The 12,178-nt window shown below is 53.5% G+C and overlaps 1 protein-coding gene across 2 annotated transcripts; it reads right to left on the bottom strand.

The window, feature by feature from the left end:
* Positions 1–228: 228 nt before the first annotated feature.
* Positions 229–9,654, bottom strand: CBX2 (chromobox 2). 2 transcript variants are annotated; one of them, XM_070389214.1, is made up of 5 exons: positions 9,503–9,654; positions 9,388–9,431; positions 8,261–8,326; positions 5,770–5,875; positions 229–4,602 (listed from the first exon to the last, which is right to left on the bottom strand). In XM_070389214.1, the coding sequence occupies exons 1-5, from the start codon at positions 9,572–9,574 to the stop codon at positions 3,298–3,300; spliced, it is 1,593 nt and encodes a 530-aa protein (XP_070245315.1). In that variant the 5' UTR covers positions 9,575–9,654; the 3' UTR covers positions 229–3,297. The 2 variants fall into 2 exon arrangements, with proteins under 2 accessions (XP_070245315.1, XP_070245316.1); XM_070389215.1 differs by lacking the exon at positions 9,503–9,654 and having other exon boundaries at positions 5,770–5,972.
* Positions 9,655–12,178: the final 2,524 nt, after the last annotated feature.

The raw sequence follows: 12,178 nt of genomic DNA, 5'->3' as shown, positions 1-12,178 counted from the left end.
ACTGCCTTATCTGGGAAATGCTGGTGTAGGGACTCATAATCAAACCCACCCCTTTGCTTAGAAAAACATTTTTTTGACCCCATTAAAGTGGCTGAAACTTCTGCAAAGCCTTTAATTTTTTCACCCCATGATTCAAGTTGAGATAAGTATTTTGCCTCAAGAAAGGTAAAGTGAAGAGACTGCTGTTTCTGGGTATCACTCATGACACACACCAAGCTGGAAAGTTAAGAATTTATTGATATACCAAGAGTTAACAAAAAGTTAAGACAAAAACCCTCTGATACCATCTGCTAATGACTCTCCCCTACAAAATAAATTAACATCCGTCTAAAAAGATCAGCAACCTATTGCTAGTGTTAGTTTTCAAAAACAAAACAAAACAAAACAAAACTAGAAAATCCACAGAACCTTTAGATGTATGTGAGCAAAGATCTGGTCCTCTAGGTACGATCTTCCTCTCCTCCCACCCTTTCCCCCCCTAAACCGCTGTGAGTTTCCTGGGGGAAGTTTTTCCTTTTAACTAGTTGGTCCGACTGAATATGGGGGCTGGGCTGCTGTACTGTTTCAACAAAGATCTTAAGTTTCCCAAGGCAATAACATATCCACTTTTGTTCTCTTTAAAAAAAGCAAACACACACCCATAGTTTAAAGTAATTAGAAGTGGCATACATGAATGATGGGGCTTTGTTTTTTTTTTAAATTAAAAACACAAATCAAGCTAGTGATTGGCAATGGTCCAAAACTCTGGTCCTCCCCCAAAGTTCTCTCCTAATAAAACCTCTAGGCCTAGAGCCCTCTTAGTCAGGTCAGAATGTTTGAGTGTAACCCCAAACAAGGGACACTCTTTTTGGTATGAAAAATATATATATAAAAATATGCCAAATCCCCTATAGAAGACAAGACTGGCCACTCTTCCTATCCAATACGGAAGCAAACTGACAAAACAGGATTAAAACAACACTCAATATACATTGTGATGCAGTTCAGCATAGGAAACCCTGCAGGATAAAGAAACCAGTTAAATGTGTGACCAATGCTTAGCCACACACACACACACACACAGCAGTAGCAAATGGAAAAGTACTGCTTTTATTTATCGGTAAACATGACAACCAACTCTAAGCATCTAACTCTTCAGCGAAGGCTGTCACGCCTGCACGTGTGTATACACACACTCACACTTAGAGACATGAACCGCTTGGGCTCACAAGCACCAAGAAAAAACATGCAACACAGCAAGAAGGCAAAGTGGCTGGGAGTAAGATGTTTGCAGATTCAAACTTTGGGATTGAAGTAGCTGGTAAACAGAAAGGCACCCAGTCGGGGTTTGAAGACCTGGCGGCTGGAACTGTATGGTTAGTCCAGAACAGGGGTACCCTGAAGGTGTGAAGGGGAGAGCCGCTGCTGGCCTGGCTCTGCAGCCTCTAAGGCAGCACAACTTGAAGGTTATGAGCTCCTCTGATGGGGAGGCAGCCTGAGAGTCCCTTTAGTCACACCCAGGGGCATCCGGGGACAGGAATGAGGCTGGTGCCAGGGGACCAGTGTGCTGGCACCCCTTTCTTCCAGACAGGGCAGTGCACTGGCATCTCTCCATCTCCTGCTGGGGTAGTGGAGGGAGCATTCTTCCCCTTTATGGCCCACTTTCCAGTTTTAGCCTGGCTGTCTGGGACCCCCAGCCCTTGGGTCTGCCCAAGTGGGCACCATTCCAATTGCAGATAGCATGGCTATCACACACGAGTTGGAAACTGCATCTGGACACCCCTCAACCAGGTCTTGGATGTGGATCTGTCCCCAAAGGCACACTGTTGAAATTGATTTGGCTACACAAAAGCCGTATCTTCCTATTTGGCGTGGAGGGTGAGGGACTGGGGGGGCTGGAGTTCTGGGAGGCCTACCCTCAGACACTAGAGCCCACTGTGTCCCCTGCCCTCAGGGTTATGGGAACAACAGAAGACTCTACACCTGCTGGCTGATGTTAACCGGTAATTGAAGCAGAAATAAAGTTCCCTGCATTCCCACTTCTCTTTTTGGCATCAAAGACCAGTGACTCCACTCACTGATGCACCTCTCTGCCCCAAGTCAGTAACAGCAATTCTGTTGTTGGCTGGAATTGCCAAGACTGCTTCTGGACTCAGCCATCTCGGGGGAGGCAGTTGGTCTGGCAGCTCCAGCCTTTCTGGAGACCCTCTGCCAGGTGGACCACTCAGATTTGTCCCACTTCCCAAATGGTACGGAGAAACAGCTTCTCAGCTGGGAAAGAGAATATGGAACCCCCAGAGGTGCAGGGGTGGGGGGGATTGTCAGGGGAGGTAGGTGGGAAGTGCAGGAAGCCAGCCAAGGGGAAGGGAAGCAGACTACCAGCAACTGCCCACATGGCCCAGTTTGCGGGGCCACGATTAGGACTAAGGCAGTCCTTGCACCGGGTGGCAGAAAGGAGGGCAGTGGAAGTACGCCCTTCTCCTTCTGTCCCCTGAGCTTGGGAGGTTTGGGCGAACAGCTCTGGGACCAGCCCCCTCCCTGCCCGTGTTGGACTCTGGGTCAACATGTGGGGGCTGCAGCTGTTAATCTGAATCAGGGTGAGACGGCACCCACACCTACCTCTCTAGGGTTCCTGATTCCAACTGCCATGCCTCATGGCTAACGTTAAGGCCACAAGCCCTCAGCCGTCTGAGGTGAGAGCAGACAGGGAGGTGAACAGTGTCCTCACCCTTGCTGGCTCAGGCGGTGCTCTGAGTCGGGGGTTCTGACCAGCATGCCCCCTTCCCCGCTCCTCCCACAACCTGAGCAGAGTACTCCCAGGAGTGGCACCCCCCAGGCCTTACCTCCCCCGAGCCTTAAGCAACCCTCTCTTCCAGCCACTGGCAAGAACCACCAAGCTGGACCTGGAGAAGACCCTCCTCTTAACACCAGTGCCCGGGAGAGACGGGGAGGCAAGCTGACCACTGCTGTCATCACAAACCACGAAGGCAGTTCAAATAGTGAACGTGGTCGGGCTTAAGAAACACAGGACGCTCTTGGGAACATTTCACTGAGCCCCAGGCGGCCACCCAGACTTCCTGAGGCAAATGGGGAGCAATGCAAAGGCCCAGAGGTAGGAACAAGGGTGAAGCCTAGGCGGCAAGGCATCACGGTGCCTCCCCTGTTAAAGTCACAGGGAAGGCTGGGCCCAGGGGAACTCCCACCCAAGTCTGCCCCTGAAGGCCACTGGCCCCTGGAGAGGACTTGGGATGCAAGCCACGTATCAAAGCATAGCCAGAGGCCAGAGAAGGGCAGGGGAGCCAGGGCAGCCAGGCCGCGTCAGTAATGTCTCAGGTTGAAGAAGCCCACACTGGTGGGAGACTCCTTCACCGTAACGGTGATGAGGTTGGCGGTGACGTCGGTGACGAAGACGTGCTCGATGAGGCTGCGGGTGGGTTTCCAGTCCTGGCTGGTCTGGACGGACACGGAGAGGTTCTGCCCGGCGCTGGGCAGGGAGGCCGAGTCAGGGTCCGAGTCGGAGCTGCTGTTCTCCTCACCGGTACTCATCTCAGAGAGTGCAGCTGTCTTCCGCGCTTCTCCTGACGTCGGGTGGCCCTCCTGCCCGGGGGCCGTGCTGCCCTTCCCACAGTCCCTCTTGCCTGCAGGGGTGGGCATGGCGGCCGCTCTGGAGACCAGCTTTTCACCCTTGCTGACATCGGTGGGCAGGCCGGTCCCACTTCCTGCAGTGGGGCCGCCCCCAGCACCCTTCCCAGTGGCTGGGTTGGTGGCAGGAACGCCCTTGGTGGCTGGGGCGTGGCGGACGACCATGCCCCCTGCTGGCGTGCCATTCTTGACACTCTGTAAGTCCAAGACCTGGAGGCTTAGCTCCTGGGGGGGTGCAGGCTGGGGGCCCAGGCACCCAGCAAGGACCTTGTTGCCACTGTGGACGTGCGGGGGCCCTCCTGTGCTCCCTATTTTCTGCTCTACAGCTCCACTCGGGGTCTTTGGGACTTTGTTTCCTGGGGGGCTTATCCCCAGCTCCCCCTTCTGCGTCCTCATCTTGAGGTCCAGCCCGAGGCTGCACTTGCCGGTCGCTGGGGCCTTGAGGGCCAGTCTGCCGGCAGCCTGGGCCTGGCTCTGGCTCATCCGGTTCATGTAGTGCACGATGGAGCTCTGCCAGCTGATGCCCCCACGGCTGGGGCTGCCGGCCATGCCCTTCATCAGGCTGGCCAAGTTCTCCGGGGTGGCCATGGCACTGGGGCCACCACAAGCCTCCTTGGCATGGGCCTTCAGGGCCGCCAGGCCGGCCACAGGGGCGCTGAGTGGAGGGGGCAGCTTGCCTGCGGGTGCCCCCAGGTCCTTCCGGGCCGTCTTTAGTACCTTGGCCAGGCTCACGGGCCTCCGGGCTGCCTTCTGCTCCGGGGGCAGGGGCTTGCGGCCCCGCTTCTTCCGGATGGGGTCCTTCAGTTCAGGCTTGGCTACCAGGATCTGGGCCTTCTTTTGAGGCACCGGGTGAGTCTCGCGGCCCCGTGGGCCCCTCTTGGCATCTAGGTCACTGTCCTCCTCTTCCTCTGAGGAGGAAGAGGAGGACGTGGAGGAAGAGGAAGAGCTGCTGGATTTAGATTTGGAAGGGGCGTCAGATTCCTGCAACAACAAAGGATGAGGTGTCACTTCTAAAGCCTGGTCTCCAGGGGCATTCACTGGACACCTTGGAGCCAGCCCCTCCTGCAGCTTCCAGACCAGAGAGGCGGCCAGGAGGGAGCGATCTCACAGTCTGGTTCTGATGTCCTAAGCAGCGCAGTTAGAAGTGAAAGAGAACAAAGAAAAACAGGTGGCTCACAAAGAGAAGGCTGAGTGATGGACAGAAACATTCGCAGGCTGACACTGGGCCCTGCGCCTTCCAGGGGCCTGTGAGAAGCTCCCGGCCCTTGGCAGACACCTGGCACAGGGAAATTCAGAACAGCACAATTCACGTGTCTCAGAGGGGCAGGGTGGAGTGAAGCAGTGTGTGCAAGGGCTCTGCGACCAGGATATCTTGCTTCAATCTCTCCATTTCCAAAGATGATCCCTTCAGATCCTTCCAGCACACAGGAAAACCAACCACTGCCCTCCACATCCTCGGGGTGTCATCCCAAACACTAATTTGGAACACCTTCCTGGTTCTCAGGTCCCTGTGTAAAGGGGTACTTTAGGGAGACTGAGCCAACACCTGCTCTTGGCCACAAAGCTCTTCTGCCCCAAACTGGGGATGTTGGAATCAAGCCCAAGGAGTCTGGAGTCTCCTTGCCTGGCCAGCTCCCCACCTTGCTGCCGCTTCTCAAGCCAACGTGTGCGTTCAGGCCTGGAGGGCAGCGTCTTCAAGAGAGAAATCAAAGACACGTCTGATCTTGCAGCTGTGCCATGGAGCCCAGGCATGTGTGCACCTACCTGGCACGCCTATGAGCACCTACTGTATACATGTGTCCTGTTTTTTGTTCCTTGTAAGCCACTGGAGGTGAGAAAGTAGCACAGAGTGGACCTCACCAGAGTAAGAAACCAGCTGGGGTGGGGGTGGTGCTCGGCCACCCCAGAGGGACAGGGCAGGAGGCAGAGAATTGAGGTTCACTGTTGCCCCCTGCTGGCAGAGCCTCAGAGTGGCAGTCCAGGGGGAAGCAGAGCCAAAGTCTTCTGAGCAAGGGAAAGACTTGCCTGGAGATGCCAGCTGGCCTCCTTCCCCCAAGCCTGCAACCCTCCTGCCACCACTTTTCACTGGGCCGGCAGAGAGCCAGCACTTGGGGGTAAGCCGCCAAATCCAGGGCAGTAGCCACCCACCTTGAGCTTGGAGTGTCGGCTGCAGGAGGACATCACGGTGTGCTTCCTCGGCCTGCCCCTGGGCCGCTTGCCTCTCTTCCGGTTCTGCACCTCCTTCTCGTGTTCCCTGAAGACAATCAGCAATCAGAGTCACAGACTTTTCCTTCGGCTATCCTGGAACCCTATGGCTTCAAATCCCCCCAGGTAGCTTATCACCAGTTTCCCTGCAAAAACATACCCTGTTAATGAACAGATCCAAGGCAGAAGTGCAGATCCCTTTCATTTACGTTTCAGTAAAGACAAGTCAAGAAATTCAAGCAAAGCTGGGAAAGGAATTATTCCCAGTTTTCTCTGATTCCTCTTAAAACAACTTTGTGCAAATCTGCAGGGAGATAGTACAGCAGAAATTCTATACCACCACTAGAAGGAGGCTTCATGGTCACATGGTCCAACTTTCTCAGTCCAAACAAGAGAGTCCAGGGCCAGGGAGTGAGGACCACTGCCCTCCACTCTCCACCTCTCTACATCCTGCATAAAATCTCAGTCATGGGAGCACTGGGGTAACCAAGGGGTCTTCTTCCCCACAGTCTTACCCAGAGCCAGTGCTCCCAGCATATATTTCTTTCCCTGTTTCCTTTTTCTGGTTCTTTCTGTTCCTAGACTCTGTTCTGATGGAAGTACTGGCGGTATCTGACTGCATGGTGGCTGGGGCTCAAGGCAGGACAGTGTTAACTAGCTCCATGACTCAGGGTCAGAGGGCCAAAAGAGCCGCCCCCACCCACCACCCCGAAAGCATGTATTCCAGGCTACCCCAGGGGGAGAGGCTCTATCTGAAGTAGTTTCCTGGTAATTAAAATGGGCAAACATCATCTCATAGGCACCTGTAAGGTGATCTCTTAGAGCAGCCCCAGCCTGTCTCCTAAAAGGACAGGAGCACTCATGGGTCTCTGCTGACACATTAACCTGTACCCATGGGCCCAGAATATGGACTTCCCCTGACAGTCAAAGACCACATCCCCACACCAAGCAAATAACCACCAGTTCTTAGATCAGAGGGGAATCTCTGGGGGTGAAAAGAACAAGGCAGAGCACCCACTTCCCAGTTTTATCACCCCTGTGATGTAAACCAGAGTACCCCATGGTTCTTTTAAACTCTTGCATCTATCTCTGTGACATCTGCTAACCTCAGTTCTTGCCTGTTGTACTGTAAGTAAAAGTGAAGTGAAGGACACACACTCTCTGGACAATCAGGACACTTACAGAAAAAGGTACCAGCTCCCACCCCTTGGGACCTACAGCACTTGAGTTATGAATTAAATAGCAGACAGCAAGCCTGCTGGTAAGTTTTTTCAAAGGTATCGAGGCAAGTATATGCTCATTGTCTTCTCTCTCAACCCATACTGAAATCTCTTACTTTCCCCCTCATTCCATGGCCCGTTTGAGAAGACCTAAAACGTCTTGCTAGAGCAAAAAAATGGCGGCCATAGGTTGAACCAACAGAGAACAGCTGGCTGGATCGACCCCATCTGAGAAAGCTTTTGGGCACTTAATTTATCAACCTCTACCAACAGGGCAAGGGGTTTCCCTGGTGGCTCAGTGGTAAAGAATCCATCTGCTAACGCAGGAGATTCAGGTTCACTTCCTGGGTCAGAAAGATCCCCTGGAGAAGGAAATGGCAACTTGCTCCAGTATTCTTGCCTAGGAAATCCCACTAACAGAGAAGCCTGGTGGACTACAGTCCATGGGGTCGCAGAAGAGTCAGACACGACTTAGTGACTAAACAGCAGCAACCAACAGGGCAGTTCCCACACCTTACCCCCACCAGTCTGCTCTGGGATTCCCTGGAACCTTATGCCATCACAAGTCACTCACCACACTTTCCCCTGTATTTCAAAGAGGCTTCTCTTAACCCAAGTCTCCTGCCTAAAAATAGATACGACATCTTGAATTACAGCAGCAAATTCAGCCCCTGAGACTGCTGAGGGGGGCCCCCATGGTGCTCACTTGGGACCAGCTGTTTTGCAGCACGGGAAAAAAATAAACGTGCTGCTCCTGGCCCAGACACACCACGGGAGGCATAACTTTCTGCTGTGTGTTCCTGTTCCCTCTGTGAGCCTTCTTTTGCTCAATCCACGCATGAGGACTGGGAGGCCAGGTCTGCATTTTTTAGGGCAAACCTGCCACCCTGGTTTTTATTAGTGCTGTTTGCAAGCTAGTCAACAGCAAAGGCCAAGAAGAAAAGCCAGAACTTTTCACAAAGGATGTCCAAGAAGGTTCATTTTGGCAAGTCTGTCACAAAGACCAAAAGCAGCACTTACTCAGGGATTCCCAAGATCTGGACACAGTGCTGGCTCTCCGAGGGAAGGGAGGGAGAAGACGACTCACCTGGGACTTCAAACTACAGCCCAAGCCCAGGAACTCTGGAGGGCCAGCACTGCCCTGAATGACTGTGTGACAGGCCAGCGTCCCCCCAACTGGCTTCCCCCTCCCACAGGTTGGTTAACTTTCTCACTTCTTCTGGAAGGCCAAGAGCAGCCTCGGGTCCAGGATATTTTCCTCTGGCTCCCAGCTGTTGTGTCTGGAAAAGCAAAGAACAGGACATCTTAAAGTTCTAGGCAGCGACCAGCCACTTCCGAAACTAGCCCAAGTGGGGGTTGCCCCACTATTCCCTGATGCCTGCTGGCAGCCAGGGAAGTGGGGTACTGGGGATTGTTCCCCACGGTCTCACCCACATCCAGGATGAACTCCCGGGACACTCAGTTCTGAAGCCAACACCTTGTCCTCAAACTCAAAGGGAAACCATTGCCTCCACCCCCAATTAACACCCGGCCTCAGGAGGACTCTACAGCCTCCCACAGGAAGAAAACAAATCGCAATAAAATGGAAAGTTGCAGAAAGGGAAGACCCCAAACTCTGGCCCGGAGCCAGGGAGGGAAGGGAAGGCTCCCTACAGGATGCTGAGAGGGGGACGCTTAGGGGCACAGAAACGCAGCCCAAAGATTAAGAACAATGTTGCTGGCATCCAGGCCAACACCGGCCGGGGCACCCAGTGGGGAAAGCAAAGAAAGAAAAGTGCGGTCCGGGAAGAATGGGGAACCGGGTCTGCGCGAATCGCCTGTAAATAGAGCCCCTTCCGGGATGCCAAGTTCCCTCCCTTCCATTAAGAGGGGAAAGGAAAAAAAAAAAAAAAGGAGCCCTACATCCATGAATAGAAAGCTCAGGTTACAGCCGGGGAAAATACGGACTAGAGGAGGGGGGCTGGAGTCCCGCGGGGACGGTTGAGGCGGGCGGGGGCGTATGCAACAAATGGGCGCGGGAGGAACGAGCGGCGCCGGAGGGGCGCGGGCCGGGCGTGGGGAGAGGCGGCCCGGGAGCCCGGAGCGGAGCTGGGAGGGCCGGAGGGGCTTCCGGGGAGGCCGCCCAGCCCCGCGCCCCGCGGGCTTGTAAACAAAGGGCACCCCGCGCACGCTGGGCGTCCCCTAACCGCCAAACTCGAGGAGCCCGCGGAGCCCCCCACAAACTTCCCGCCGGGCGCGCGGACGCCCCCCGACGGCGCGGGCGAGGAACCCACACCGCTCTCCCACCACACACCGAGGTGGCGCGGGCGGGAAGACGGGCACCGCATTGTTGGGGACTCACTTGGAGGACCAGCCGCGCCACTTGACCAGGTACTCCAGCTTGCCCTGCAGGGAGAGAAGAGGCGCGTGAGCCGGGGTGGGCGGGCACGGGCGGGCGCAGTCCGGGCCGCACGCACCTTGCGGAGCCGCTTGCTCAAGATGCATTCGGCGGCGAAGACCTGCTCGCCCACGCTGCTCAGCTCCTCCATGCTGCCGCGCGCCCCGCCCCGACCGCGGCGCCTGCCGCTCCCCGCACAGCCAGAGCTGCCGCGCGCCCTGCCGGCCTCACACAAAGCACCGCCCCCGCCCCGCGCAGGCCCGCCCCGCGCACGCGCACCGCCACCGCACCCCTCGCGCCCCAGCCCGCCACCCGCCCCCGCGGGCCGCCCTGTTCTGGAGCGGGCCAATGAGCGCGTGGGGGCGGTGCCAGGAGGCGGGGCGCGCATTGTTCACCGCGGGCTCGGCTTCGCGCCCGGGGCGGGGGTCCCGCGCGCGCTTGGTCTTGCTGGGTTGGGGGCACGGGTGGCGCCGGGGGTCCACTAAGCTGGGGCAGGTCCCTAGCGAGGAAGAAGGAAGCGCCTCCCTTCTTCTGACCTGGCGATCACCGGCCAAGTCCCGCTTGGTCTGCGGGGCTCGCCCGGCCTCCGCCGAACTTCGTTTTCCGGGCAAAAAGCCATTGTTCTGGCCCGAATGGGGGGAAGTTGGGATGCGGCGAAGGCGGCTGCTTCCTGCCCCTGCCCCCGAGGGGCGCTGCTTGGAGCGCGGAGGGCCCAGGTGCCCTCAGTATTTTTGAACTTGGTCTCGAGCGGTCGGACTGTTTTGCGCGGGAGCGAAACGGGCTGGAAGAGGGTGGGGAAGGAATGGGAGACAAAATACGAGGGGAAGAGGTGAGCAGCAAAAACGGAGCAGCCCAACTTTTCCCCCCAAAGGCAGAGAGGAAAATGAATCAGCTGAAAACGAACGGCTCTTCCTTCTTACTTTGTTAAAAGTGGCACTCAACCCCCAAGTTTTAGGGCGCACGTAGCGGGAAAGCAACTGCACCTTTTAAATATTTTGTTGCATAATTTTAAGAAAATGAACGTGGCGGGGAAGGGATCGAAATTTGAGGAGATGGCTCTAACCTAGGACTAAGTCATTAATGGGCCCGCTAGGATTTGGCAGTGGATATCCGTTGGACCAGTTGCATGCGGCAGAGAGGAGACTGGACCGCGTTTAGAGTTAGGGGTGCCCTGGAGTCCTGAAGGGCCATCTTCGGCAATGACCCTTTTGTGCTGTTGAGAACAGTGTTCCATGAACAACTTTCCTGTTAAATCATTTAGCTGTTGAATCAGAGCAAGTCAAATGAGTAATAAAGGTAGCGTTATTAAAGTTAATAAAGTAATACGTTAGTGCTAACTTTTTTCACATCAGTACAATTTAACACAAAATTCATTTTCTGGTTTTGCTTTTCCCTTGGGCACAGCTGCAAAGTACTCTCTGTGTTGAGCAAATCGAAAAGTCGTTTCTTGTTGCAATAGACTGTCAATGTAATTTTAATCATTAAAACCATATTTATAAAAGATTCTGCAGGAGAAGTGTGCTTTTGTTGCTGTTTTAACGGGAAAGGCCTACTGTAGAAAATTTGGAACTGCAGAAGCCCATCTTTCAGTTTTTGGCATGTTCTTCAGTTTATTTGGTTAAGTAGGTTACAGTCCTTTGATAATCCTGGAGGGAACTTGGGTAACATTTGCAAACTCAGATATTGTTTGCAAAGGAGGTGGGGAAGAGGAAGATTGGAGGGGGATTTGATTGCTTACTTTGGAGGAGCTGCAGCCTGGAACCCCTCTTTTGGGGTAAAACCTGCACTCCTGGGATAAAGAGAGCTGTGTACAATTTCTAGCTCCTTTTGTATCCTCATCTTCTGGAGCCAGGCAGTAAATTGTGGGGCTGATGCCAAAGGTGTATTTATTGTAATCCAACAAATAGCTGGATCAGTTTCAACTCACCATTCTTTGCAGAATTCATCTTGGGTGTGAGGTTTTTGTCCTGGAAGTTTCCATTTCCCTCTTGATGATATATGGTATCCTGGGATACTTGCTTTTTTTTTTTTAAAGAAAACTTAAGAGAATTCTTTCTTCCTCTGAGAAATAAATTTGTCTAGAATTCGACCCCAACTTACTGGGGAAAAAGAAAAAATCGATTTCCTGGAAGATTTAATACATATATCGTCTATCCAACTGGGACCACCCAGTTTGGGTCAAATAATGTTTAGGTGATTTACTGGGAGAAACAAATATGACAGATTTAAATAGAATTAAATTCTCAGATAAATAGGGTGAGATATGATCCAAAATTTGTGAAGTGTTCCTTAAAAACAAAACTGGAAGTTGGCAGAATCAAGGAATGATTCCCGCTAATCCAGTTGTGTCAAAACATGGGTTTGGGCTAAAGCTGATTCTGTTTTCACTGTCACATTTAAGAATTATTAAGACAAATTAGAGCTAATTATTTTCTTGTTCATTCAACAAATGGTTCCCCAGCATTTGCTGTCATCTAGACATGACTGGATATAGTATAGCGTCTGTAACAGTGCTGTCTAGTAGAACTTTCAGAGAGCATGGAAATGTTGGAAATGCCTTATGTTCGTGTGCTTCAGTGTGTTAGTCACCAGCCATCTGTGGCTAGTGAACACTTGAAATGTGCTGCTGAGGAATTACATTTTAATTTTTTTTTTTTTTTAGCCGCACCTCATGGCACATGGGATCTTAGTTCCATGAACAGGGCTTGAACCCGAGCCCCCTACATTGAAAGTGTGGCGTCTTAACTGCTGGACT

This window comes from Bos mutus, chromosome 19 (genome assembly GCF_027580195.1).
Source record: "Bos mutus isolate GX-2022 chromosome 19, NWIPB_WYAK_1.1, whole genome shotgun sequence".
Taxonomy (NCBI): domain Eukaryota; kingdom Metazoa; phylum Chordata; class Mammalia; order Artiodactyla; family Bovidae; genus Bos; species Bos mutus.
The sequence above is the reverse complement of the archived record's forward strand: the minus strand, read 5'-3'. Positions and strand labels throughout refer to the sequence as shown.